This window comes from Ictalurus punctatus, chromosome 9 (genome assembly GCF_001660625.3).
Source record: "Ictalurus punctatus breed USDA103 chromosome 9, Coco_2.0, whole genome shotgun sequence".
Taxonomy (NCBI): domain Eukaryota; kingdom Metazoa; phylum Chordata; class Actinopteri; order Siluriformes; family Ictaluridae; genus Ictalurus; species Ictalurus punctatus.
In genome coordinates, this window is record NC_030424.2 from 2,757,066 (window position 1) to 2,781,550 (window position 24,485).

A 24,485-nucleotide genomic window follows, 5' to 3' on the forward strand; every position below is an offset into this window, starting at 1 on the left:
ATGCGATTTGCACAGGGAAATTTGTCCGTTAACGTGCGCGTGCTTAAATCTATTTTATACCATAGAGCTGTACATTCATTGTCTATAACTATGACGTTTATATGAATGTGCTCGCTCTAACGTGTTATCGTTTCTATAGCGACAACTTACACGGGAGCTTGTATGGGCGGATGGGGAGAAAGTAAGGAGTCTCCAGTGCCAACAGTCAGAGGTAAAGCTGTAAAAAAGTTTTTCTCTGAACTTTAGCATTAAGCTAGCTTCATAAAATTATAAATAGCACTTTGTAAATACCAGATAATCTTGCCCTATAGATGCCTGGACACTGTAGGGGTGCCATTTCTTTTGAGAGCAGCAGTTTTGGTTAGGGAGAAGTAGATTAAACTGCCCCCCCCCCCCTTTTTTTTATTAAATAAGAACAAGGAAGATGCTTTAAAAATGTCAGTTAGCAACACTGTTCATTATTTTGCCCATTTCTCACCCTGATGCTAATTCTCCAGCAGCAGCTTTTCTATATTCTTCAGTAGAATATCACTTCAAAAACGACAATTCTGGTGTCTCTCTGATTTATGTTAGGAACCGTACTGCGCACTGAGCCTAAACGTTTAAACTTGTTTCAGAGATATTAAAAAAAAAAAAAAAAAGGGTTCCATCACTAGTAATTTATAGATGAGGTTATAAAAGATGGATGAGAAAGAGAACGCTTGTGAGAGAAATAAATGAGGCCATTACAAAATGGTTCCTAAAATGTTCTTTAGACAAGAAAGGAGTTCTCAGCTTTCTAAACAGGTACTACTTGGGACCGTCCTCCAGTCTAGGTAGGGTTCTACACAGAAACTTTTTGTAATACTAGATTCAACCTTGACCTACCACAGAAGCTGGTTGACAAATGGTTTCATGTAGAGTTCCAAGAAGAACCCCCGAGCAACCCTGTGTGAACCTACAAATAGCTTCTCTCGGCACTTCCTTATAGGATTCCTCAAGAGTTCTGTAGAAGGTTAATAAGCGTTCTGAACATGTGTCATGCTACGGTTAGCATTTTCCCCCCCTAAGAGTATATTGGTCAAACGACCTCTATACTTCATCAAGGGATTCCTCAAGGGCACTTTGGAAGGTATACCAGCTTTCAAAATGGGTTCTACATAGAACCTTTGGTTCTAGTCCCACTAGAGCAGTCGTCACCAAACCTGTTCCTGTAGATCTTTCTTCCTGAAGACTTTAGCGCCAACCATAATCGTGCCCACATGACCATCTAAAATCATCGCCTCCTCAAGAAGTTCTCGATAAACCCGATAACAGGCGTGTTAAAGTTTGGTTGGAAAACTTTTTTTAAAAAAAACAGTACAGTCCTACCTGAGTTTTTGTCTGGCAGGCGGCTGATTCTCCACACCACGGCTCGGAAGGCTTGCTCGTACTTCGCCGTGCCCAGAGTAACCCGCATAGCTGGTTCTGACCCCGAGGTGCTAGCGGAACCAAAGCTGGCTCCTTTATTAAAGCGTGCCTTCAGGGACTTTTCTCCCGTCACGCTCTCCCTGCGGAAGTTCTTTGCCCACGTATCGGGTATGGGGTAACGGATAACAACGTTTTCACATGGTATCAGCGTCAGAGGGTCTCTACTGGCTGAGAAGCCTGTCGACATCACTAGCCAGGACTGTAGCTCCACCTCCGCACCTCGAACATTGACGACCGTTCTCAGGGTGAAGGGCAGAGTCTTCTCTGCGTACGCTGTCCGGAAACGCAGAAGCTCAAATCTCCGTCCTGATGGGGGCTCGAAGGAGATCGTCCTGGACCGTGTAAACTCTGGTTCGTCTGCGCACCCGTGCAGTCGACAGTCGCGTAGACGGATCCAGCGTGTGGTAGTGTTGGGGATGATGTCATGCCGGGACACCACCTCTTTACCTTTCACCTGGACATCGTTGAGGCCTATGCAGCAGGGGGGTGAGCCCGTTAAGAAGGCAAGCACGGAAACCCGCGTCGTTACCAGCTGTCGGAGGATACGGTTGTCTCCTTTTGATAGGACCCCGTAAAAGCTATCTACAACTTCGACCTGGATCTCCTCTTCGGAGTAAGGCACGGGGGAGTTGATGGCATCCGCGTCTGCAGACAACACCGCCAGCTTTTCCTGCAAAGCATACCTGAAGCTTAGAAAATCCCCGTAGTCCGTGGTCCCAAGCTTTACCAGTTGCTCCTTTACAGGCAGGTGAACCACGGTGACTTTTGGCTGGATCTTGCGCTTCTCCTTGTATACCACTTGGTCCAAGCTGAGAGTATGGACACGGCTGTTCTCCTCATAGTGTTGCATTTTGTGTTCGGAGATCTCGAGCTGGACACCGAGCTGAAACTCCTTAAAGTGTTTCTCCAGGCCTTTCTCATAGTAGAGCCTCAGCTTACCAGCGTCGCTCAGTCTCACGTAGATCGGCCCCCAGTGCCGAGAAGACATGATGTTCTTCTTCTCGGGAATGCGCAGGAGCATGGGCCAGCCGTCTTGAGGAGCCACGTGAGCCGGTTCATATGGGACGTCCGCGTCGTCCCCTTGGTCCAGAGAGTCATCTGGTAGAGAAGGTTCCTGGTCAGGATCAGAGATCTGCATGTTTTTGAACTGATCCAGGCCATCGCAAGGGAAACCTGTGGGACCAGTCCCACTCCCGTGATCTAAATTCCCTGCAGTGGAAAAGAAAAAGAAGGAATCCCTTTGGGGGTCAGGATTAGGGAGAGGAGAATCGAACGAGAAGGCGGGAGGTGTCCCCTGGGTTTCACGGCTGTCCGATGACGTCAGTGCAGTCTTATTGAAATAGGCACTGAAAGGGTTAATAGGAGAGGGCTGGACGTTTGAAAAATCCTCGTGCAGAAAGGGATTCTTCTTGGAGTAAGGAGTGCTGCTGTTTAACAGCTTGCTTTCCAAGACAAACACAGCATCCGTTCCATCTGGGGTTAAATCCAGAATGTGCCTCTCCGTACTCTGGTTTTGGATGGAGGACACAATCAAGTTGCTATTGGGGTCCTGTAAACGTAAATTGTTCAGGTTACCAATCCTAACGTTGGATGGTTTGGCCGCATGCTGGTAGGCTTGCTCCTCCACGTAATTATCATCGTCATCATCGTTATCATTATCATCATCATCAACATCATCATCAAAAGTGACCCAGTTGGCAAAGCGGCTGGTGTTTGTTTGGCCATTTGTATGCGTGATGTTGGATGTCCAGTTGAGTGCATCCATGTTGTTTATTCCCTCATCCTCTAGGCAAATAGATGAATCTGCAAAGTGAGAAAAAAGTTGAACTTTCCACATCTGCGCAAAAATGACAGTCGTTATATAAACGAGTCGTTTAACTATGTTAGCACGACGTTCATTCGCAGCCCGGTTAAACAAACATTACAGATTTGCTACATCACACACTGTTTGTTCGTTATACTCATAACATACACTCATTTGTTTCCCTTAGTCTGTATTAAAGCACTTGACTAGCTCGCCGCAACTTCTTATAATCACGTTTGCTACCACTTTTTCGCCGTGTCGGTTTCCAAGCAACCAAAACATCCAGGACAGCACACTGGAGCTTTTACTTGTCCGGTTGTTTAGCCAGAGATTGTGATTGGCGTAGCTGACTACCGATTAAGTGTTGCACAGTGTTTAGCGGTTAGTCATGTTTTGCTCAAGCAGGGGTTTGGTTTCAACCACAGTGGAACTGCTGAATCAAAACTATCACGCGCATCTCGTGACATTTATATTTTTTAAATAAAAAAAAACACAAACAACCTACATAAATATTATATAAATATTTTGCATTTAGTTCAGAGAAAGTGCAAAGAAAAAAAAACCCAAATGAATCACTCGACCAACACGAATGCAGCTGGTGGCCGCGGTGTCTGATACCAAGCTGAACTTCTTGCACATAGCATTTAGCAGCAGAATAAGGGGACACACACACATTTCACCTGTTGCTAGGCACCGGCTTTCTGTCTTTCAGACCCATTTCCACTGCCAGTGCCGCAAAGGAGAATGAACTTGCACAAAGCAAAGTATGGCCTTCACATGCGCTTATATAAAACTGCACAAGCATCTTGGTGGCAATGAAGTGGACAAACAAACAAACTCTTGTTGGTTATCCATCTCTAAACTCCCAACAAGTAAAGCCTTGAGAATTAGCATCTCGAGGGAAAATGGCACTATAAAAATGTTTAAAAAAAAAAAAAAAAAATGGAAGCAAAAGCAAGTCTATTCATGTTCCAACAAAAGCTGAAGCAGAGCTCGTAAGGCTCTGATCTGAAGCTTGATCAGCAGCAGACGTTAAGTAGAGTTACACCAACAACAAATATTCCCAAAACAACTCGCATTCCACTGTTTTTTTTTTTTCATACTTGGACCTAACGGGACACTTGAGCTACTCAAAAAGAGGGGCTTTAGCACGCAGATTATCTTTCAACACTGAGGAGACCGGCTGTTTCTAAGCACCAGCTTCTCCTGGTATGTCAATATTAGTATCATCATGATGCTAATAAAGCACACACACACACACACACTTCAATAATTCAATAAAGCAATAAAACATTAAATCTTAGGAAAGAGATTACCCGGCCTCGGGGAAAGAGGAATAAAGCACTCAAAAGTAGGAAGCAAAATTCTGGCTAACTTCCTTCGTCCATGTGCAAAACAACATACTGACAAAAAACTGCAAGCAGAGCGTTTTATAAATGTAAAAGAAACGTAAAAGCATGAATCTCTGACCCGCAGTTTGAGACGATGCTAGAGAGAGAGAGAGAGACTCACCGGCGAGCAGGACAGCAGACGGGGCAGTCGCTCCGAGAGCGCAATCCTGCAGTACTGGAGTTGGGAGGTCACGTGAGGCTCTGGCCACAAAGTTGCCCGCATAGCTGAGCTGAGACATGTAGCTGCCTGTCTGTCTGTCTGACTACCTCTCGCTCTCTCCGCCCACTCCTTCTCTGATAGCCTGCTCTCCAAAAGGTATCTATATACACACCATCTATACAAACCCAACCCTACCCATAACAAAATGGTAACGCGATCATTTTTTGTTTTTTAGTCATCCTCTGAAAAATGCAGATCAAACAGATAACCGTCATGGTATAAAGACTATAAAGTAAAAAAAAAAACAACATACATGATCATGGGTCATATTGGTTTTAAAAGTGTTTTGACGAATAAATCAACCCAGGTAGGTGCATACAATAATTAATGTGTGAGCAGGGGACTGATCAAAGCTTCTGCAGGAGTGGGCGGGAGAACGTAGCAGAGATTAGGATTAACAATATAAAATAAAATGTAAAAAAAAAAAAAAATACACAACAGTCCCACATAAACCAAACTTTCTGCAGGAGTGGGAGGGGTTAAATCAGTGGACAGGATTGGTCAAATTTTCTGTAGGTTTGGATGGGATTGGTTAAAAATTCGGAAGTAGCGGGCAGGACTGATCAAACCCTTTACTGAAGTGGGTGGGATTAGTCGGGACCATTGAGAGAACCAGGGATTGGGAAATAAATAAACAAACAGCCCGACATAAACCTCTAATATGCAGCTAGTCCTGGTCTGTATCATGGAAAAGTCTGTCCCAACATGTTCGTACTACAGAAACGCCAACACGCCTGATCTCCTGCTCACCTGCTCAGTGTTACGAACAGACAGCCAGCTTGTTGTGTCTCCTGGTCTTTATACTCTAATCTGCCCAGAGCGCTCCCTCACCCCTCTCTCCTCTATTTCTATTCATCAGTCTTTAATCCTATCCTCCTCATGCACCCTGCTACACACACATAACCTAGCCTTAATCCCTAGGGGTATGTTGCATTCAAAATGGACTTCTGAAGAGTACGAGAGAGTTCTGACTATCAAAGGTGCATGTTGTGCAGTAACATTACTGCAAGAAGTGTAAACCTAGCACTCACGTCTCTCTCTCTTTAAAAAAAAATAAATAAATAAAATAAAATCCCCAAGTAGTTAGGGTTAGGTTGATATTAAATTTGATCAAATATATATTACTTGGTAGTGAAGCTGCTTTGATCATCACCACATTATGACATCAAACCCTCTTGCTCTTTTTAAAAAAAAAAAAAAAAAAAAAAAAAATCACCCAACCAATCAGGTTGCAAGTTGTAAGGAAACTAAAAACAAGTGCATTTCTGGGACGTCCTACTTTAACCGTGGCTGCATGCGGTCAAGTCAAACAAGCAGCTCAAATTCTCTTGATTTTCTGCCTCCAGAACCACAGCATAGACAACCAACCTCATCGGAGTTGCACCAATCTATCCCACCATCTTTATTTCATCGGGCAGAGTCATGTGTGGATTTATAAGGGTCAGAGGTCACAGAGAGGCAGGAAGCATGTAGCGGTGAGAGTCTGTCCTGCCGCACACGTGACGCATCAGTGCTACCTGCGACTGATCGCGGATACCAATTCACTTCCGGGCGTTCTTTATAAAACGCTGCGGATTTACAGAAATACCGCAAAACTTTAAACGTTTCTAACCAAAACATTTCTAACGTTTTGGTTAGAGATCCAGTCACGTTCACTCTCCTCACCGTGCTCCAGTTACAGCCTGTGTGAGAGGAAACAGCTGGACATCTACACGCCTTCATGGGTCCCATGAGCCTTCTCGGCACACAGCTGCCATAAAGACGTAATGCTCTCAATGACACAACTGCACAGCTGCATTAATATAGCACACACACACACACACACACACACACCACCTTGGTCACATGTGGAGGCAGTGAAGAGAAACACGCAAGACAGAAAAAAGACATACACACAGGACGGGTGTGCTATTGTTTACATGCGCATGATGTGTACATCGTGGGGGACGCCATCTTGGGCAAAAACAAAGTCCAAACAAGCTAATTCAAACGAGAACCGAGTCACATTCAAAGAAGATTCAGAGTCGTAAATAAATGAATTCAACAATTAAACAAACAAAATCATACAGATGAGCTCAGTAAGAGAGTTTTAAACCGGCTCGGAGTCGTACACAAACGGGATCTGAATCAAATCAGAGTCAAATTCAAACAAGCTGAGATTCGATCTCGGCCAAACTCGTATTCAAAGTCGGAGTAATTAAATTGTGTTCAAATATGACAAGACGTGATGCACGTCAATTTCGAATACAAGTTTCCCTAAAATTGGATTCTGTGGCTTAAAGCAGAGGTTCTCAAATTATTGTAACTAAAGCCCCCAACATCCCCACCAATCATATGGCAATGATGTAAATTGGGACGAAGGGCGCGTCTCGTTATCCGTGACATTGTTAAATCTCCGGCTCTCGGCCCCTCACTGAACAGAGCAGACGCAGAGAGAGGTGCGAGTGCAGAGGGAAAGCAGGACCTCGCGCTTGCGGGCCCGTACTGCCGACATTTGGAAAGTTGCTAAGGTTTGTCCAAGAAGTCGCTAGATTTGGCGCTATGTGCTTTTTTATTTGCAAAAAAAAAAAGTCGCTAAAGGGGTCGGAAAAGTCGCCAAGATGGCAACACTGCTCTGCACTGACAGCTAGATAAAATGCAGGGTAAGCTCCGCCTCTCCCCAGCGATAAGAAAAACACAGAGGGAGAGGGAACGCGGGGTTTTTCATTTACGCACATTCGATTTGAAAAGCGATAAAATACACAGACTACACGAATGATGCCCCGTCTGTGTTTTGTGTCGGGGACTGGTTGAGACCCACTGGCTTAAAGGGATCGTTCAAACAAAAAAATTTTAATTCGGTCATCAATTACTCAATCTCGTGTCGTTCCGAACCCATTAGACCTTCGTTCGTCTTTGGAACACAGACGAAGACACTTTTAATGAAACCTGGGAGATTTCTGTCCCTCCGTTTATAGGCCAGTAACCAAAACGTTCAAGCTCCAAAAAGTTCATAAAAGGCATCGTAAAAAAGTAATCCACGTGACTCCAGTGGTTTAATCCCAATTTTATGTTCGTTAGATATTGTACTAAATTTAAAAATGTGAATAAACTGGGACTTTGGAAGCTTCCATAAAGCTCATAGCTACAGCATGTACAACTCTCGGCTTACTGACAAGAACATACGTGTGTGCAGAAACACAATAGACCCCTGTAGAGCAAAAGTCAATCACTCTCTCGCGCTCTCACACACACCTCTGCCGCCATCGACTTCATTACTGTAGCACAGAGATTTTTTTTTTTTAAAAAACAACAACAAAAAAAAATAACCCATAACAACAAATAGACTAAATTCGATTCATTCCATTTTCTCAAGGTCACTTTCCTGCCAGCAGCGATGTCTCAGTGTTCCAGGAGGAGGAACGAATCTGGCTGCGTTTTAATGAATAAAACTTGTCAGAGCGCCTCGCCCGTCTCCCGTCTCCATAGAAACCCTGTTCTGAGCGGGCGCATGCCGGGCGGCTGAGGTGAGCGCAGATGGATCGGTCCTCTGCGCTAACGGCTCTGCAGTGAATTACCTCTTTCGCACGAGAGAGAGATTTCTGACTGCAATCAGCACAGCGCTGCTCCACGGCGCTCGTTACTCAGCCGAGCAGAGCGTCTGAGGAACACCTGTCAGGGGGCCAGCAGAATTTGTGCTTCCCAGATCATCAATCATTTTTACATCGAGCTGACGGCCTTTTCTCCGGCCCTGCCTGGCAGATTCACTCAAACTTTTACTTCACCTCCGTGCCTGCGGTTCTCTCCGGCCCTAGGGGGTTTTAGAAGGTTGAATTATGAAGCGGTGTTGGCAAACACTCGGCTCGCGCACACCCAGGGAGTGGCTCCGAGTCACGGAGAGGTCACAGAAAGCGTGATAAGAGACCTCAGCCTGGAGCGCAGTCTGTTACAGCACTCCAAGTTGCTTATTTTTCAACAACGGCATGTACTGTTATAAAGAGCTGACCTTGCAGACTCAACCAGCGATGTTAAATAAACATCTCCTTACCGAAAAATTCACCGCGCGAACGGTTACTCGAGCTTTTTAAATCTATTTACGTGGAGCACCCACAGTACAAGTCCCTGTGAATGACCTGCTACTATAGAAACGATAACGCATTAGAACGAACCCAGGAATAGAAAGCTCTACGGCTCCAAAAATATTATTTGAAAACCTTAAATAACGTTCATGAAATACCCCGTGACCCCGCCCCTTCCGAACAAGCGGATCGGCTCTTTTAATCGAAAGGCACGACCGCGTTGAGTGTCGCGCCTCTGGTTGTACTCACGGGCCGAGTGCGGAGGTGAGGTGCTGTGACTCGGAGGTTCTGTGCCGAGAGACGGGAGGTCACAGGACGAGGCGTCCATGCTCGTGGAGCTCAGCTCCTCAGACGGCGCACCCTCAGAGGCAGGAGCAGAGCTCCAGAAACCGGCTGAGGAGCACACGCTGTGTCTGGGACCTGGAACACACACACCGTGGGCAAGACTTAGAAAGCGCATACTCACAAGTTTGGAAGATGAGAGAACGCTTTAAAAGATGTAGATATAAAATAAATAATAAGTAAAAAAAAAATAAAAAATGTGTGTTTCAGATATTTATTTCTCACAACAGAACCAGGCAATGTTTTACCCAAGCACAACATCGCCAGTGTTTACCATGTTATGGAATAAAACTCAGTGTTTTTTTTTTTAGGAAAAAAAAATCAACGCCAGGGTGGTGTGATCAAGTGAGATACTGTTACTACCGTGAAGTTGATTATTTTCAAAACACCACCATGTACCGAAGTGATTCATTCCAGCAATCTTTCAACGATCACGACTTACCGTACATCTTATCCGTTTACAGTTACGCTGAAATGTCGTGGGAGGTTAGTTCCTGTTTTCCCGTGCGTTAAAGCAGCTATAAACAAAAACGGTTATTCCTTCACCGTCCTCTAGTTGTCTTTTCTCCTGAAGAAACCGCAACTCAAGAACAAACACACCGGCACTGGAGACTCCTTCCATAAATCTGAAACAAATCTCTCATGGGGTTTTTTTTGTTTTGTTTTTTTAAATAATTTTAAATCTCTTTAGGTAGTCGTTGTGAATGAACTGTTGCTACGGAAACCATATCGTATTATGACGGTTGCATTAATATAAACCTGTGACTTGCAGCTGGACTATCGCCAGAGCTGTTACAGTAAGTTAATCGACACCTTCGGACCTTCGGACCATCAGCAATCAGCAGCACCGCTAATGAACACGCAACAGTCCATAAACCATAATTAAAGAATGCCTAACATACACAAGCACTCAAACGGTACACGGGACCTGAAACCAGCGCGTTAAAGCCTGAGAGACCTTGCACCGGTGCACACACTCGGCTGTGCGTGTTTCCATAACAAGCAGGTGCGCTCATCGAATTACAAACGGAGACAATTAAATATTCACAGCGGGAGAGAGACGAGTGTTTCAGCAAACGGATTACACATCCCGGATGAGAGAGCGGAACGTGTGCTGATGGGTATCGAGCCGATTAAACGTCGCTGCAATCAATCAGCTCGGCGCTCTTAATTAGCGCTGCTGTAAATGCCGTCGCATGAGAAGACTTTTGTTACGAATTACCGTGTAAGAGAGTCTGATCTCACGGCCTGGCTTTATTAACCCGGACAAATATTACACGGAAACTTCAACAAAACAGCACAGGGTTCATTCGCATTTTACGTTTGAACGTCGAAATGGTGTTCGTTTCACAGAACCAAACCCCCGGTGCCTTTCCCCTCTCGGTGCGGTTCTTCAGGCAAGAACAGAGCGAAAACTCGTACGCTCGGGTCCGAGAGGAAACGAGCGAGGAGGTCTCGAGCCACTCCCGAGTCGACTCGCTGAGAAAGTGATTCGATTCTGAATCGACTCGACTCGAATGCAGGAAGTGAACCGATCATACAGTGAATTTCGGGTTGTAGTGCTGCTCGTGTTTCGGAGATCTGGACCAACAAACAAAAACAGAAAATAATGCTAGTGATGTGACACATGCAATGTTTCAACCTTTCTTCGTGCGAATCCTTCATTCACATCCGAGATGCACGTCTTTAAACGCGGCTTTAAACCCATCGGCCTCTTCGTGTGGCGTTTGTATTACCGTGGGCCAATTTTTACGGTGCCGTATCGAGCTCAGCGTATAGATTTATTTCCTCGCAAGGGAACAGCATCTAACGCAAAGTCACTCTCCGACGCCATTATCCCTCATCAACGTTCTCTCGGACGGATCATCTTTCCTCTGTAATCCACGCTAATGGAATAATCACTCGGCTCCTTTTGTTGCATTTCCTCTTATTACGCTTTAGCACATGGAGTGATTTATGGAGGTCGCCATGGCAACCTGGCATCCCAGGCATCCCACACTTGGGTAATTTGCGAGTGCCGTGGTCGGTGTGAAGGAGATCATCCTCTCAGCGCTGCGAACATGATCAATACGCTGTGCTGTACAGGAAGGGGATAGAGTGTACGGTCAAACGGCTTTATTTCCGAGAGTTGTTTTATAGCTCTCCGTATCATGCGGTTACGGGGAAATAATCAGCGACGGGGTGGTGCGATGAAACAGAGTTACTGTCACCACGCTGAAACAGCATGTCCCGAAGGGTGGTTTTATTCCCCTTATACGATGCCGGTTTTGTCAAAGATTTATTTATTTATTTATTACTGTTAAAGAATGTCAGGTAGTATGTTTTATCCATTAATAGTTCATAAGGTCTACTTCAGTCATTGAAAAGCTAGTTCCAATAATTTCTTGTAGCTGTAATATCACTTTTAGGAAAAAAAATAAAAATTGTCGTCAATTTTCTTACTTGCGGTGCTGTGAAAAAGTATTTGCCCCCATCTTGATTTCGTGCATCTCACACTACATTGGTTCAGAAATGAAAACAAAATCTAAAGATAAAACTAAGGCAACCTGAGTAAACACAAAATATATATAGTTTTTAAACGATGATGTTATTTATCGAAGCAAAAAAAGTTATCCAATAATACCTGGGCCTGTGTTCAAATTTATTTGCCCCCATAGTTACTAATTCCCCAAATCTATGAAAAAGCATTCGTTATGGGGTTCAGCTGGACTACATGCAACTAGGCCTGATTACTGCCAGTCCTGTTCAATCAAAATCAACACTTAGATAGAACTTTTTCCAAACAGCATGATGTTGGCTAAAAGAACTTACCCAGTAACACACTATGCCAAAGTTTGGGACGGGTTACAAAGCGATTTCAAAGGCTCAGGGACTCCAAATAACAACAGTGAGGGTTATCTCCAAAATGGGGAAAAAAAAAAACTCCCAAAATTCCTCCAAGAGCACAGCAACTACTCATCCAGGAAGGACATCATCAAAACGAACTACAGGCCTCTCTTGCATCAATAAAGGTCAGTGTTCATGACTCCACTATCAGAAAGACACTGGGCAAAAATGGCATCCATGGAAGAGCGGTGAGGTGAAAACCACTACTAACCCAGAAGAACATTAAGACTTCTCAGAATTGTGCCAAAACGCACCTTGATGATCCTCAATCCTTTTGGGTGAATGTTCTGTGGATTGAGGAGTCGAAAGTGGAACTGTTTGGAAGACTGGAGTCCCATTACATCTGGTGTAAACCAAACACAGAATTCTACAAAAAGAACATCATAGCTACGGTCAAGCATGGTGGAGGAAGTGCGATGGTGTGGGGATGCTTCACTGCTTCAGGGCCTGGGCAACTTGTAATAATTGAGGGAAACATGAATTCTGCTCTGTACCACAAAATCCTAAGGGAGAATGTCCGGTCTTCAGTCCGTTAGTTGAAACTCGAACGCTTAAGGTGGCACAAACAGATTTGAAGTTTAAGAGGGAAATTCGTTTTTCCACATGTGTGAAAGGTGTTGGATAACTTTTTTTTTTTTTTTTTTGCTTCAATTTAAAAAAAAACACACAACAACAAAAAAACTGTAGTGTGCGTTTAGTGTGCGAAATCAGGATACGTTTTCACAGCACTGTAGATTGAAAACTGATGCAAGTATATGTGTGTGTATGTATATATATATATATATATATATATATTTTTAATATCAAACACAAAGTAAAACAAACGATCTAAAAGCGATTTCCCTGCCCCCTTCAAGTACATAAATGAATATTATTTGAAGCAACGGAGCCTGTTCTGGTGTGTCAGACGAAGCCGTAGTGCTCTGCCAGGCTGCTCTGAGGACGCGGGGAACAGCTTCGGCGCGCAGACAGCCGAAGCGTCCTCATTAACGCCACGCTGAGTTTCTCTCTCCGCCTGCACTCGTTTCCAAACCACCCGAGGAAAAAGCGATGCGGCATCACATCTCACAAAGACGAGCTACTGGACTACAGAGCATGAGTGTGCTGGGTTTTTAACAGCTACTTCATGACTTCTGTCCAAGTGTGTTTATATACACATTATATTATTTCGAATAATCTAGAGTTGATTTGAGATGCAACGTGTGCTTGTTTACGAAGAACGATACAATCTGCCAGATTAACCCCTTGAGGTATAAACCACCTGACCGAACGTTCACCTAAATCTAAACTTCCCATGGGGTTTTCAGTACAATCTCTTACAGTAACACAAGGTATGTAATTTTGGTCTAAATTAATATTTAAACATACAACAATGACGAACGCATACTTCGTGAATTTCTAAATTTGTAATATCCATTATTCCACACTTCACTTTCATGACTGAAGTTACACTGGTTTACATTTCTTCGCCCGGATAGTATTCAACACTCCGTCACTGCGCGATAAGGAAGTCGTTGTTTATATATTTAACTAGAGACGCCACTGTACATGGGACGGGGGGGAAAAAATTTTAACTAAACTAAAAATAAATAAATAAATAAATAAATAATAAATAAAAAAAGGACAGACGTTCGGACCTCGGCGCATCATGGCCGTGACTGCCAGGAATTCCTACGTCGACATTTTTGGTTAAAACTCAAGAAAATGGGTTCACGTGCAATGATCCAGAATTATAAAATCAATCAAGAATGAGTGGATGTCACTATTTAACTGGAGAGAAGAAAAGATTTAAATCTATTTGAAAGGTGAAAGTCTTGAATGAATTGGTAAAAACGTCACATGTCATATGAAAAATACTATAGGGGACTATAAGGAGATATTTGAAGCTATTTTCCCCTCCAATGCATAAATAATTTAAAAAAAAAACAGTCACAAAAGGAAAAATCTATATTTGAAATTTTTAGATGTAAAACAGGGGATTTTAGTCACCGGAAAATAAAAAAAAAAAAATCAATAGAAGCACGTGCTTTCTGAACATTTTTGGCCAAATGACTTGAGCCTTGATGCAGAAAAAGGGGCGTGTCTAGATGGATCAGTATCAGTCTCTGCTTACCAGGATGTTTATTTAACATTTACAGAAGGAGTCTCCAGTGTCAGCAGTGAATTATTTATTTATTTTATTATTTTTTTAAAAAATCAGATTTCCAACATCTTATACTTTTGTGCTTTATTGGTTTCTCGGCAACGTGCTGCTTTGTGTCTCGTCTTGCACGTCACTGAGAAAGTCCTTGCTGTCGTGGCGAGTTTAAATAACGATTCACAGATACGAATATTAACGGTGATGATTTTATCTCCTAGCTTGCATTTCATTTTCGATGCGTTCCAAAAGTAAGTGTATTAAGTAATACAGATGCGAGCTTGAGTGTCTCCAGATCACGCTGCGTGAAAGTAAGAGAACTGGCGCACGTTATAATGCACATTTTACCACGAAGCAGCAGACCGGTGCCGTATTCTGAGGCGTCATACCTTTTACCTGCGATGGCGGGTGAGGATGAGGAGGATGAGGAGGAGACGGGGTCCAGGGTTTCTCGTCAAAGTGCACCCAGCTACTGCGCTGCAGCATCGCTGGGTCCACGACGGAGTTTTCCCAGGACGAGGAGATGGCTACGGGCTGGGTCGTACTGGTCATTAGCATGCCACGGTGCTCGCCTGGACACACACACACACACAAAAACAGTTAGGGTAAACAAGTGTCTGCAGTCTGCTGTTAAACCTAGCAGGAGCTCCACACACACACACACACACACACACACACACGCGCAGTCCTGCCTCACTGGCACAGTGAGCTCAGACAGCAGGAATCTCACAGCAAGCTGACGATACTCACACAAATATTTATTTAACTGCACACACGAAGCTATTCAAGACTGCAGTTCAGCTTAAAGTGGTACGACCTTCAACTTTAACCTCTGAATAAACACGGTATTAAGACGAAACAGCATAAAATTCTGGATTCTGATTGGTCAGGAAGTGTTAATTGATTAACACGGGTTCATTCCATGTTGATTAACACATGACTAACCACAGGCTTATATTAACGCACCCTTCCTAATACGTTATCGTTTCTATAGTAACAGCTCAGCCACAGGGATAACAGAAAACGTCACCGTTTATTGGAGGAGTCTCCAGCGTCGGAGGTAAAGCTGGAACGCCAAGTTTCCCGACATCTTCAAGGAGGTCGAGTTTACCTTTTTGCGGTTTCTCGGTAACATGACAAGCATCTATAAAACGGATGAAAAGTGTGACCGACCGTGCTATAATAAAACACGCGATGGAACCGATGGTAAAGTGAAGTGGACCGCTTTCCTGTAACAGCATGTCCTGAGGCATTTTATTCCTCTTGCACGACAACAGAGGGGTAATAATAATGCCATCAGGAATTATTTCCCCTATGACGGCACGTCCTGAAGCGTTTTATTCCTTGTGTAATATTTGGTGGACGTTCTCCTGGCTGTAATAAAGCATCTGCTCAGCGGAACAGCTCTGGTTACACCTCGGAGCAGGATTACTTTCGCAAATCACCGAGCATTTACATCTAGTTACTCCAAAGGCGGTTTGAGAGAGGAAACCCTGTCCAATTGAAGTACCCAAAAAAAAAAAAAAAAAAAAAAAAAAAAAAAAAAAAAAAAAAAAAAAAAAAAAAAAACACACCACACACACACACAAAGCGATAAATGACAGAACTAAAAGGTTCTGCGTAGTCTTTCTCCTGTAAATTAAACGAGCTGAAAATTTGTATTTTTGGAAATACCTTTGTTCTTTTTTTTTTTTTTTTTTTTTTTAAAACATGCAGTAATTTGGCAGATGCTCTAATGCAGGAGGATTTAGAAAAGCTTGGAGAATGTGTAAGGATTCGGAACATCAAACACTACAGACTGGGACTGGTCCAGACTGTGGCTTTAACACTATTTTTAAAATGTTGGGGGGTTTTTTGTGTTGTTTTTTTTTTTCTTTTTTGCTGTGAGGAAAGCTAAGCACTATGCTAAGCAATCACACGGCTCTACTCAGCACAGACATGCTGATGCGTGAATGATTCATCACTAAACACTACCGACAGGCTTTAACACGAGCTTAAACTCTTCTCACACGAAACGCACACACAAAACCAAGTCAGTCAGTAATCCTGCCGTTAAAACCAGGATGCGTTCTGACCTCATTAGCATGTCTCTACCTGCTAGCGCATACCTGTGTGCACCGGCTCGTCGCTGAATGCCACCCACCCGGCGCGGGAAGCTCCCACGTTACTGCTGCCCGCCGCCGCCATCGAGTCGAGACCCGATCTTCCGGTTCTACAGGACCACCGGATCCATCGACACCTGCAGAGACGAAACCTTCAGGTCAGTGATGGGTTTATTATTTAGGGAGACAAAGTGTGTGACAACGTGCTCTCAGTCTGAACGATCAGATCCAAATCAGGCTCAGCACGAGACTTTTGTAATATATCACACCGAACGTAACCTACACCTACCCACACTTGATCAGCACCCGTTGCTATGACAACAGCAGCATCGTGCTCCTTTCACGTTGCGACATTAAAAAAAAAATAATAATAAAAATGCACACGGCTGAAATTAATTTCACATCCTTAGAACGGAACAAGCCATCAAACAACCGAGGGGGAAAGGGGGGAAATAAATAAATAAATACATTGCAAAGCCTTATCGATTTTTTTTTCTCTTCTATTTATACCACAGCGCTCTTGAACCCTGGACTCTGATTGGTCGGAAGATTTCGCTTCATTTTCTGTAGCAGCAGCTCTGACAGTAGCGCAGCCACAAATCACGGGTTTACACTAATGCGCTTTTATAGTCTCTATAGCAACAGCTCAATCACAGGGACTTGTCCGGCAGACGCCGCCCGTATTTTTTAAAAACGTGTCCAAGTGTTGACACGGCGACGTTTATTTAAACACATATGGAAGGAGTCTCCAGTGTCAGAGCTTTGTAACTGGTCACAGGTGAAGCGGGAAACAAGCCGTCAGAACATAACGTTTCAACTACATTAAAAGTAACTATTGGATTGGAAAAAAAAAAAAAAAAAAAAAAAAAGTATGACGCGTCATTCATTAATAAATGTAAAAACGTACATTTCTGTGGTATAAGAGGAACGAAACACTTTGGGACGTGTTGTAATAGGAACGCAACACAGCTTCAGTAATTCCGCTCCATCACACCGTCCCGTCGTTGATCATTTTCCTATAACAGCATAACAGTGTTTTACTCCTAATGTGGAGTTACTCAGCATTATAGAAGTTTCCTGGATCTTACCAGAACGTATTTTGTATGTTACGTCGAACATTTGCGTAAACCAAGAGACCTCAAACGACTATTTTCTTATCATGAAGAAACGTGCTTTTCACCTGCGCCTCCTGATAACGGGCGGAATTTTACTAGGTAGCAGTCAAAACATCAGAGCCGTGCCTGTCGAGCGGGCCGAGGGCGAGTCCAGACAGGGTGCTTTTGAGCGGCAGAAAGAACAGGAAGTTCGTTAAAACGGACAGGAAGGAGTGCTCGTGGCCTGATACAGCTGCACAGAGCTGTGCCCTGCATCTGCACGCATGTAAAGTCTCCAGTGAACTCCATTATCAGTGTTCTCTGGAACCTCTTCCTGGTTCCCTCATCTCAAGGCTAGTGAAGCTCCAGGAACATGGAGAAAACATCCTGATCCTAACCCCCCCCCCCCCCCCCCATCAGGAAGTTTGGATGGGCAGATGTCCCGTCGTCTAAACTGGGAGACTATAAGGGAAACAGAATTGCAGAGGAAACACCCTTTGACTTCTTCACCCATCAGACATCTGAGCGATCCACAGGCCTTCCTGTAGATTCGCACATTTTCTCCTGAACCCTTCCGCCAACTCCCTCCCTCTTGCTCTCCCCCACCCCTCAACACCACAGTGAAACACTTCACACCCACAGTTTGTTGACCGAGTCGTGAGGTCATGTTTGCTGTAAGAGTACGCCCAGAAAGTAAATTCAAAGCATCGGTTTGAATCGCTAATCATTTTCTAACAATCACTTCAACATTTTCCGTCAGTCAGGACCTCCGTGACTTCATGCTCCTCCTCTTAAACCTCTTCTCCCAACGTTTTCCCCTTTCTACTACCTGATAGGTTTTCTTTCCTACAAGGCACCATAACAATACAACTTATTATTATCATCATCATCATTATTAAAGATGTTAGCTTATGTTAAGCTCTAATGTTAATTCACTGAGCATTAGAGAATAAACTGTAAACATTAATCATGCACTCCTACTAGGGTTTTTTGGTACAGCGACATTGACTTAACAGTCAACAAATATAAGAAAGGCCTTATATAAATGTATTATTATTATGAATTAATAAACTGGATAAAAAATTTTAACTTTCAAAATTCACCCCAGCACCACTTCCTATTAGTCTAATTAGTTTTTCCTTATTATTATTATTACTATTATTATTATTATTACTATTATTATTATTTTGAATGAATACGTTTTAAGCATAGAACATTCACCTGTCATTTCTTATTTTATTTATTTATTTATTTATTTATTTATTTATTACAGTTACCTTGATTGTTAGAAAGGCGCTATATAAATGGAATTTCTGCTTATTATTATTAATATTATTATTATTATTATTATTATTATTATTAACATAAGACTGTTCATTGACTTAACTGCTAAATAATCCAGAATGCAACAGCACACCTCGTCTTCCGCCGGCCCAAGAGAACCCATGTCACACCCCTCTTCATCTCCCTCCACTGGCATCCTGTAGACGCCGGCATCAAATTCAAGGCCTTCATGCTCACCTACAAGACCTTGTCTGGAACAGCGCCCCCTACCTCAACTCTCCCCTGAAGGCTTAGGTTCCCTCACGCCAACCTGAGATCGTTTAGCGACCGACGCTTAGTAGTACCTACTTGGCGTGTCTCAAGGTTCCTTCCAAGAACCTTCAAACTAACTGTTCCTCAGTTTTGGAATGAACTTCCAACCTCAATCTGGACCACAGAGTCTGTCACTATCTTCATAAAACAGCTAAAGACCCAGCTCTTCCGTGAACACCTAACCAACTCATAATAAATAAATAAATAAAGTATTGCACTTACACCTCTACTCTGCTTCTTCTGGAACTCAATTAATGGATCTTGTACGGTGGCACTACTTGTATTGTTCTCCACTTGATATATCGCTTTGCTTGTATTTTCTCATTTGTAAGTCGCTTTGGATAAAAGCGTCCGCTAAATGGAAAAAAAAAAAAGTAAATAAATTGCATATTCGATTTTTTTATTTTTTTTTTTAAATAAGAATTGACACCTACTTTATTTTCCCCAGGAATTTAAAAACGGAGACCGAAGGTCCACCTACGGCTGGGCGATATGACAAAAATATCACGTCACAATTCTCGAGGACATTTCGACGATACACGAATCACAAAATATAATTTAGCTAACAAACTATCTGCAAAACAGTAGACAAATAAACGAACAGACCGTTAAACCGAGTTTGACGATACTTTTCTTTAACGCCTACAAAGACGACTTTTTTTTTTTTAGTTGTTAAAATCAACAGCATCCATTCAGTACTATTTAATATGTAATTCTTAAAAGCGTAAAAAAAACATCAACAACGTCTCAGAAAAGTGTATCGCGAAATCACTCATCACACCCAGCTCTAGGCTCTCTAAAAAGCGCACACACACACACCACACACACACTCTCCAAGAACCTCTCCAGTCTCCGCGTGCATGCATGCGCGCGCACACACACACACACACACACACACACACACACAGAGGCTAAAGTCCGGGAATCGGGATGACATCAGTGAGACTGTGCTTTTAGAGAGCACACGCTTTGCTGTTCCCACCCCGAATCACCCCCCTGAGCCCCAAACACGCACGCGCGCACACACATTGTATAAGCAAATCTGACATTAAGATGTATTATTTATTTATATTACAGATACGATCCTCAAAGACGCAAAGTAATCATAATCCTGCTTCTGATTATATAACATGACCGAGTGGGTCATCTTTTGGAAGATGGAAAGTCTGTGCTGCAGCCAAGAACACTACAGTGCAGTCTGGTTCGTTCAGAACTGCTGGGAAAATAGCACAGTCTCACAAACAAAGAAGGATGCGGATTACCGGGGTCGTATTTTAGACTCCTAGCCACCCACCATCATTAACTCATACTTAGCGCATCTAGTACGGTCAACTGTAATCTTTTTTTTTGTAAATAAGCCACTTTAGTGCCAGACGTTATTCACAGCTACTGGACAAATAACACCATTTGTTTCATTCATCATTACTATGAGACTGAACCACATGGGAAACGAATCCAATCTGATATGCAAGTGACTCAGCCTGAAATCGTGGTAAATAAATCCAAGACACGAGTGAATCAGTCTGATACACTAGTGAATCAAACCGATACAAGAGTGATTCAATCCAATACACTACTGAAGTAAACCAGCAGACCAGTCAATCAATCCAACTCAGGAGCGAACCAATCCGAAACGGTAGTGATTCATTTTTATTTTATTTATTTATTTATTTTTAAATAGTCAGAGATGAAAAGAAATTAATCACTTGAAAAAAATTCATGAATCATTCAAATATACCGTGTTTAAAAAAAAAATACATCACGGGGGCAATGAGGGACAACGAACCGTGTAAACTAAATGTGAATCTTGAAAATGTTATATGTAGAAATAATTTAATCTTATGAAGATTAATGTAAACACATCGACGGCAAATTAACCGTTAAATTTTCTCGGCAATTCATAGATTCAGGACAACGCTCAAGACGACACGTACAACACGCACGTTCTCCAGACGGCTACAGCGCTCCCGAGACCTTTCCTGAAAAACAGAGCGAGGTGAAAGTGGTGTACTGGCGAGATGAGCTTCATGCCAGATGAGTGAAGCAGATGAAAGATTTTCACTCTGACAGCAGCAGCTGCTCGGTTTCCCCCTCAGGTGATGGACACTAATGAACACAGATTAGCAGTGATGACCACGCTCTGTTCACATGCACAACAACAATAACAACGATGGCAATAAGTAAGGAATAAAACACTGCAGTTGTGCTGTTTTAGGAAAAAGGTCAACGACAGGGTGTTGTGATGAGTTACTCTCACCACCCCGACGTTGTTCAATATTTTATAAACACATTTTAAGAGTTGTTTGCCTGTCTAAGAGCTGAAATCTCTTCGACACCACTAGTGATTCAACCTGATCCGAGAACGATTCAAGACTACACATTAAGGACCGACTCCGAATCACAAGTTTTTTAAGCCGATCCACAAGTCACCGGACCCGATTCACGAGTGAATCGATCCAAATTACTACTGTATCAAGCCGATACACTAGTCCCTCCAAGAGAGTGATTCAATCCAATAGACAAGTGAATCACTCTGGTACAAGAGTGATGCAATTCGATGCACTAAAAAATCAAGCCGACTCAGTAGTGAATCAATCCAATACACCAGCGATTCAAACGATACAAACGTGACTCGTTCCGACACGCCAAAGATTCACTCCGACACAGTAGAGAAACAATCCAATACACTAGCGATTCAAACGATACAAACGTGACTCGTTCCGACACGCCAAAGATTCACTCCGACACAGTAGTGACTCAATTTAAAATGACTAGTGGAAAAAAATATTAATAATCATTTCAATCATTTCTACGATACATGATTTGCATCGTGTTCTAGGGGTTTGCTCACAAACTGCCAGCAATACAGTATTTCCATTTTAAAAACAAAATATGTGTTTATATTCATAAAAATATTCCTATTGATTAAAAAAGGAAAGAAATATTCAACACTGGAAAGCAGTGGAAATATCATCAGTAAAAATTATTATTATTTTTTCACAAGCAAACTTCAAATTTGATTCCCAGGCCAGACGACAGGTCTAGAGTTTCTGAACATGAAAGTAAGGTAAGCTTTTGAAGTAAAAAAAAAATAAAAAAAATTTATATATATTTTAGATATTTGACCGCTCTCGTTCTTGAGATATTGCACTTCCGAGAATCTTGTTCAGATGCACGGAGGGACGACTTGTAAACGAAATTCCTCCACTACCCGGTGGTGTTTCCAATCAATTTGTAATCAGAAGATTTTTTTTTTTTAGTAAATGATATCACGATATCTCATAAAAACATATTGTGACAATTTATCATGATATCGATATATTGTATCGCACTGGGCTCCCTGGAAAAACCCGAATCCTACACATTTTAGTGATTTCCCTGCTCTAACTAACACACACACACACACACACACACACACACACACACACACACACACCCCTGTTAATTAGCTGATTAGTTGAATTAGATGTGCTGGAAGCAAAGCAAAACAATACGATGCGTCAAGATGTTCTAAAATCTGCAAGACATGAGTTTCTCCAGGAGCAGGATGAGAACAATAATAAAAAAAAAAATAAATAAAATAATAATAATAATAATAAAGATTCACTTGGACTGATAGTTAAACAATAAAGCAATAATGTGACAAAAGATTTCACATGAACCGTCTTGTACGACTTCGTAAAATAAAACACATTTGTAAACACGGTGTAAATAAACAATGTAAATAAACACAACGTAAACAAGTGACGCACTTCAGGAGTAATCTGTTGCCTCAACTTGTAACAGTGTAACACAATGCACGCGCCCGGCTCACTCTGACACTTTATAACGCTTTATAACCTGATTAATACAACTGAATTCAATGTCTGAAAACAAGCGAGCAACAAAAGACAGACAGTAATCATCATGACTGGTGTGAGAAGTCAGTTTTCTTACCCAGTGTGTATGAAAATACAAACAAACTCGGACGCAGTTCAGCTTGTTTCGAGAACGCCAGTCTCCACCGATGCTCCGCCCACTGGATTCTGATTGGTCAGATCCAGGAACGCAGTTTCTCAGCACAGAGCTGAGAAGCTGGTTGCCAGATTTATAAATTTACACACACAGTATTTAAACCCTTACTGTAAATGAGTAAAAATGTGCCTGTTTGCAGCATTGTTACATGTATGCCTTATCAAAGAATTAATACGTAACTACACGTGCATACTGTCACGTGTTTAAGATTGACATCTTTAAATTGTATACATCTCGTAGCCCTTTTATGGTCACCAAAGTAATAAACATTACATTACACACGCACACTCTCACACACACACCACTATTTTACTTCAAAGCACTAAAAAAATAATAATAAATAAATAATAATAATAATAATAAATTAAAAAATAAAAAAGGGGAAACCTCGCTTATAAAAAGATATCAATTCAAAGTCTTTTTATTCAACATTCACAAAAAATTGACAGTGAGTAGAAATAAATTCAGCTATAAGAGCTGGTAATGAGCCAGAGAATTCTATGCAAATAAAGCAAATAACGGCAAAGCCAGTCACGTGACCCACATTTACCGTCCTTTAGGCTTTCCTTTTTAGCTAATATTGGCTTTTAAATCCTCCACAGCAAGACAAATCAATACATCATACCTTACAATACATTAGAGCTGTTGGTTTATACTAATTATAAGTACATTAAAAGCACAAAAACATTAACTAGCCTTTGCTAATTACGCCGTTAACATAGCTCACTACTTACCAATTCGGTGTCCAGGACCAGAGTAAAGAAAACACAAAATGTCGAAAACTTCTTCTCCTTGCCACTTTCCTCTCTTTCACTTTCCTCTCTCTTCTCTTTTAGGCTCCATTTTGTATGTTTACAAACATTTCTAGGACTCATTCGGACGCTTCCGGCTGCTGCACCGTTCCAAACAAAACACTTTAATTAAACACGGCCAGGCCAATTAGCGGCCTCTAGGTCACGTGATCAAACCAGACGCCTCCTATTGGACACTGCACGTTTCTCAGCCCTCCAAGGTGATGGATGATGTTTAAAAATAATTCTACAGTGAGTGGATCAGTGTCGCCTGCAATATTTCATGAAGTAAAAGTCAGAGCTGGATGTAAAGTCGTAATGCAGTGGGTTTCATATGCAAAAAAAAAAAAAAAAAGTGCATTATAAGGATGAAGTAGATTTATTTGTCTTTCACTGTCTGCTTCTAGAACATGGAAGATGTAGGTATTATAGAAAAACGATTAGACTGTGGAGAGTGCAGTCATCTAATTATTTCCTCTAAAGTAGACCCAAATCAGACAAGCAAAAATAAATAAATAAATAAATAAATAAATAAATAAAAATTTCTCCAATTCATTCGTCACTTCTTTACATAATTAAATATGTTCGTTTTCTTTTCCAT

At 42.2% G+C, this 24,485-nt stretch overlaps 1 protein-coding gene across 4 annotated transcripts in view; it reads right to left on the reverse strand.

The window, feature by feature from the left end:
- ston2 (stonin 2) overlaps nucleotides 1-23,977 on the reverse strand; it is a 28,472-nt gene extending 4,495 nt beyond the window's left edge. Inside the window, exons 1-5 of one of the 4 annotated variants that reach the window (XM_017476554.3) lie at nucleotides 23,828-23,977; nucleotides 16,396-16,526; nucleotides 14,677-14,859; nucleotides 9,172-9,342; nucleotides 1,351-3,252 (exon numbers count right to left, since the gene is read on the reverse strand). In XM_017476554.3, coding sequence (XP_017332043.1) covers nucleotides 1,351-3,252; nucleotides 9,172-9,342; nucleotides 14,677-14,859; nucleotides 16,396-16,474 — 2,335 coding nt within the window. In that variant the 5' untranslated portion in view covers nucleotides 16,475-16,526; nucleotides 23,828-23,977. Of the gene's footprint in view, nucleotides 1-1,350; nucleotides 3,253-4,765; nucleotides 6,024-9,171; nucleotides 9,343-14,676; nucleotides 14,860-16,395; nucleotides 16,527-23,015; nucleotides 23,117-23,827 lie in introns of those variants that run through there. The other 3 variants (XM_017476553.3, XM_017476558.3, XM_017476557.3) reach the window with 3 other exon arrangements.
- Nucleotides 23,978-24,485: the final 508 nt, after the last annotated feature.